Below are 4262 nucleotides of genomic sequence, written 5' to 3' on the forward strand. Positions count from 1 at the left end.
GGCAGGGAAAATATGAGCAGATTAAAGTTCAGCTGCTAAGACAGAAGAACAACAGAAATGCTTACAGTTCCCCAAAAGTTGTTGCTCAGGCTACCTATAGTCCTGGTCATGTGACCAAAAGCCAGCCTAGGTATTTGGTGATCTTTGTTAGAGAAGATCTGAGGTAAGACTGGCTGATTCTACCCTTTAGCAGAGATCACATGACCCGAGCTATAAGGTTTTGGTCACATGACTGGTGGTGGTGTGGTGGTGGTGGGTAGTGCAGCAGCATATTCTCCAGGTCATTCTATTCACATATCCATCCCAGATAGGGTGACACTCGCAGACAGGTTCACTTTAAATGTAAAGCAACAAGTTCGCTTGAAAGCTGATCCCATGCAGCTGCCTATAGGGGAGCCACAGTGGCCTGGCTATGGCTATAGCAGCCCAGGCGACTGCTATGGGTCCTGGGGGTGGAAGGGGGCCCCCCATTGGGTTGTTGAGACAAATTAAACATGGAAGATGTGAAGATAATACCAGTACTGCGTCATTGAGGGTCGGGGTGGTTGCAGTTGATGACAACTCTAATCCCATGTAAAGTCTACAGGGCAGAGACGACTTCAGAAGCACAAGAGAAGAATTTTGGGGTCTTGGCATCGTTACTCACAGCTCAGAAAGAAAGTAATCAGGGCCCCCCCCCATCACATTTTTGCTTTGGGACCCCATGATCTGCAGCTCCAGCCGAGGGGAGCGTGTGACTGTCCCTATCCTCCCACGTGACAATGCTCAGCGATTGCCCACTAAGGCACCGGCACCGTTACATGGGGACAGTTCTCAGGCATGTGTATGCTCCGGCTTGGATTGAATTAGAACTTTACACAGGGCTTCTCCTCCTCCCTCCCAGGGGTGAACGTAGAGATGGAGGAGGGAGGTTTATGCAGCTGTGGGTGGAGACGGACTCTATAGAACAGAGCCGTGTAAATAAATGTTACTTCCTACAATTCCTTTTCTTCTTTTTCTACTCACCACAATCATCCGCGGATTGAGGAGCGTCAGGTTGACGTCATGGATGTCGGGGTAACGCGGGTAATCCTCCAACATCTCTGCGTGGCTGAGGCGGGGCTGGCTAGCACTCTGAAACATTAAAAACAATCTATTAAACTAGGGATGCACCGATACCACTTTTTTAAGACGGAGTACGAGTACCGATACTTTTGCTCAAGTACTCGCCGATACCAATTACCGATACTTTTTCTTAAAGGGACAGGTCACATTTTTTCTAAAGCAATAGAAACTAATGCTTTAAGGTCACTTTCTTAATATTATGATTCATGAGATGACGAGGGAGCATGACGCCGGCTTCCCGGCCAATCAGAATGCCCGGCGCTGCGTCATTACACGGCGTCGTCATTGAACGCTACCCGGCTTCCTGATTGGCCGGGAAGTCGGCTACATGCTCTCTCATCACAAGTGACGAGAGAGCATGGAGCCGTTTCCTGGCCAATCAGGAAACCGGGCAGCGAGTAATGATGCGCTGCCCGGCTTCCTGATGCAGGAAGTACTCGTGCTAGATATCGGAGCATTTGGGCGAGTACGAGTACTCACCCAAATACTTGGTATCGGCACCGATACTGGTATCGGTGCATCCCTAACCGATACTAGTACTGGTGCCGAGTACTCGTACTCGCCCAAATGCTCCAATGCCTGGCCCGATACTTGAGCTTCCGGTATCAGGAAGCCGGGCGGCGCGTCATTACACGGTGTCCGTCTCCCTGATTGGCCGGGAAGCCGGCTCCATGCTTGTCACCAGCATGAAGTCAGCTTTCTGGACAATCAAGAAGCCGGGAAACACATCATTACACCACGCCCGGCTTCCTGATTGGCCGGGAAGCCGGCTCCATGCAGCCTTGTCACCTGGTGACGAGGGAGCATGGAGCCGTCTTCCTTGCTGATCGGGAAGCCGGGTGGCGAGTCATTACATGCCGCCCGGCTTCCTTAAAAGGAGAACTATGAGGGGAGTGATTTTCACTCAGCCTCATAGTTTGAGCCGACGTGTGACAATGAGACTGTCACACGTCGGCTCAATAGATCGTGAAGTGAGGGAACACCTACCGTCGCTCGCTCACTTCTCAATCATCTCCCTGCAGTGAGCGGTTGATTGTCACTCACGGCTCCCTGCGGGGATTCCATCGCTGACTGGAGGAACGGACGGGGGAGGAGGCGGGTACAGCTGGCTCTGCCTCTAGATAGGAGGAGCCAGCTGTCACTTTTACGCAGCTGGGTGGCTCTCGACAGTAATGTCAGATCCGTCCCGGGTGTGGCGGTCCCAAAATACTGCGAGTCGTAGCTCCCGGTATCACGGGAGGACGCTAGTATATGTCCTCCCGTGACCCTTAGGAGAACTATGGGGAAAAGCCCTAACCCCATAGTTCACTTTTAATAGTATCAGGGAAAAATATTGGTACTCATACTCCATACCGAAAAACCGGTATCAGTGCATCCCTAATATTAACATTCAACGCCGGCCTTACCTTTTTCCCCCCAGACTTGTAACAAGTCCTCTCCTGTGTTGAGACCAATTACCCAATTCCCTGTGGAGGTGCATCTCCACACTATAAACCTTTCAAACTGCAGCGGCTACCTTGAGCCCGCCTGTCTGAATGACATCAATCATCATTGATCCCCTCGCTTCCTAATCCGTACAGTCACTGGCCTGCCTTGCACAGTTCCCGGCTTTCTCTGCCAGCTATCATGTTTTCCTCTCGGTCATGTGCGGGTGCGATCTTTGGGCTTTGGCTTCAGCAGAAACCCTTATAAAAGGCGGCCCGATTTTCTGCAACAGGTAATTATCAATAGTAAATGTTCTCCTATTGGTGCCAAAATGGTCGTCACTGAAACTTCCGAGCCCAAGCCAACCCGACACAAAAAGGTACTGAGAGAAGGACGGACTCATATTTAAAGACGGAGGTTCTGGCAGCACTTACGGACTGTGTTTCGGAGTAGCAGACACCCCGGACTAGTAACGTCACCAGCTGGGAGCGCAGGATAATGCCGTGGAAGGTCAAAGGGCGGAAGCGTTCCTCCATCGTCCACTCCTCGCTAGGCGATTGGTCGGGGTACAGGTTTGGGTATGGGGTGTACCTGGCGAATGATCAATGTCACATATCAATTCTGGAGAACATTCACAAGTTAATGGGGTCTACTTCTAAACACTTTGCAGAGTCATTCACCCGGTGCGAGTAGGGACAAAAACGAATGTTCTTAGTATATTTACTTGTCAGATCGAATGTCATGTAATACCACATTATGGCCACTGGATGGAGCTGAGGAGCATAGGAAATAAGTACTTCCTATGCTCCCTAGCTCCATCTAGTGGCCACAATGTGATACTACATTACATACATTTGCCCTAATGCAACAAATAAAAGTAGCAACAACTGAATCCCACTCAGTGCTCCTACATACATGACCACCTCTCGCTTGTTGTGGGCTCTGCACTGCCCCATACTCAGCCACACTGCATCACATCATTTTGCAAGCACTCCTTCCAGTCTGACCTTCAGTCAATGGCAATGACAGCGAGGCTCTCCCTGAAGGAGCCACAGTCAATCAATGACATTGCCTGGCGGTGCTACATGTGACGTAGACAGCTGGGAGCCTGATGGGTCGGATAATAGAATCCGACAAGTGATGCTCCAGTCCAGAGTCTTCTCTCTGCAGGAGATGGGGGTCCTCATTTGGGTGCACATGCATGCTTGACATGGACGCTTCCAATTGGTTGTCTGGCAGCGAGGTCCTCTCAGAATCCAAAAGAGGAGTGTAGTCAGCATGAGGGGAATGTCGGGGACCAGATAGCACAAGCACACGTATAAAAGTAGCAGTGACATAATCACTCTGCTGTACATGGCCTGTGCAGAGAGCAGGGCTGTGGGAGGGAGCCAGCCAGCAAATGTAGGAGGGGGCGGAGACAAGACCAGTCACCCTGCACAAGGAGAGAGCAGCAGTGACCGGTCTATATTACAGGAGGGGGCGGAGACAAGACCAGTCACCCTGCACAAGGAGAGAGCAGCAGTGACCGGTCTATATTACAGGAGGGGGCGGAGACAAGACCAGTCACCCTGCACAAGCAGAGAGAGCAGCAGTGAGCGGTCTTTATTACAGGAGGGTGCGGAGACAAGACCAGTCACCCTGCACAAGAAAAGAGAGCAGCAGTGAGCGGTCTTTATTACAGGAGGGGGCGGAGACAAGACCAGTCACCCTGCACAAGCAGAGAGCAGCAGTGA

General features: G+C 51.2%; 1 protein-coding gene across 1 annotated transcript in view; it reads right to left on the reverse strand.

Annotated features, from left to right (window-relative positions):
* Positions 1 to 4262, reverse strand: part of CLCN6 (chloride voltage-gated channel 6) — a 31738-nt gene that overhangs the window by 3582 nt on the left and 23894 nt on the right. The window contains exons 20-21 of the mRNA XM_018571276.1: positions 2964 to 3120; positions 1006 to 1113 (exon numbers count right to left, since the gene is read on the reverse strand). Coding sequence (XP_018426778.1) covers positions 1006 to 1113; positions 2964 to 3120 — 265 coding nt within the window. The remainder of the gene's footprint in view (positions 1 to 1005; positions 1114 to 2963; positions 3121 to 4262) is intronic.

The sequence above is a fragment of the Nanorana parkeri genome, unplaced genomic scaffold (assembly GCF_000935625.1).
Source record: "Nanorana parkeri isolate BGI_ZX_2015 unplaced genomic scaffold, ASM93562v1 scaffold1724, whole genome shotgun sequence".
In the NCBI taxonomy this organism is placed as follows: domain Eukaryota; kingdom Metazoa; phylum Chordata; class Amphibia; order Anura; family Dicroglossidae; genus Nanorana; species Nanorana parkeri.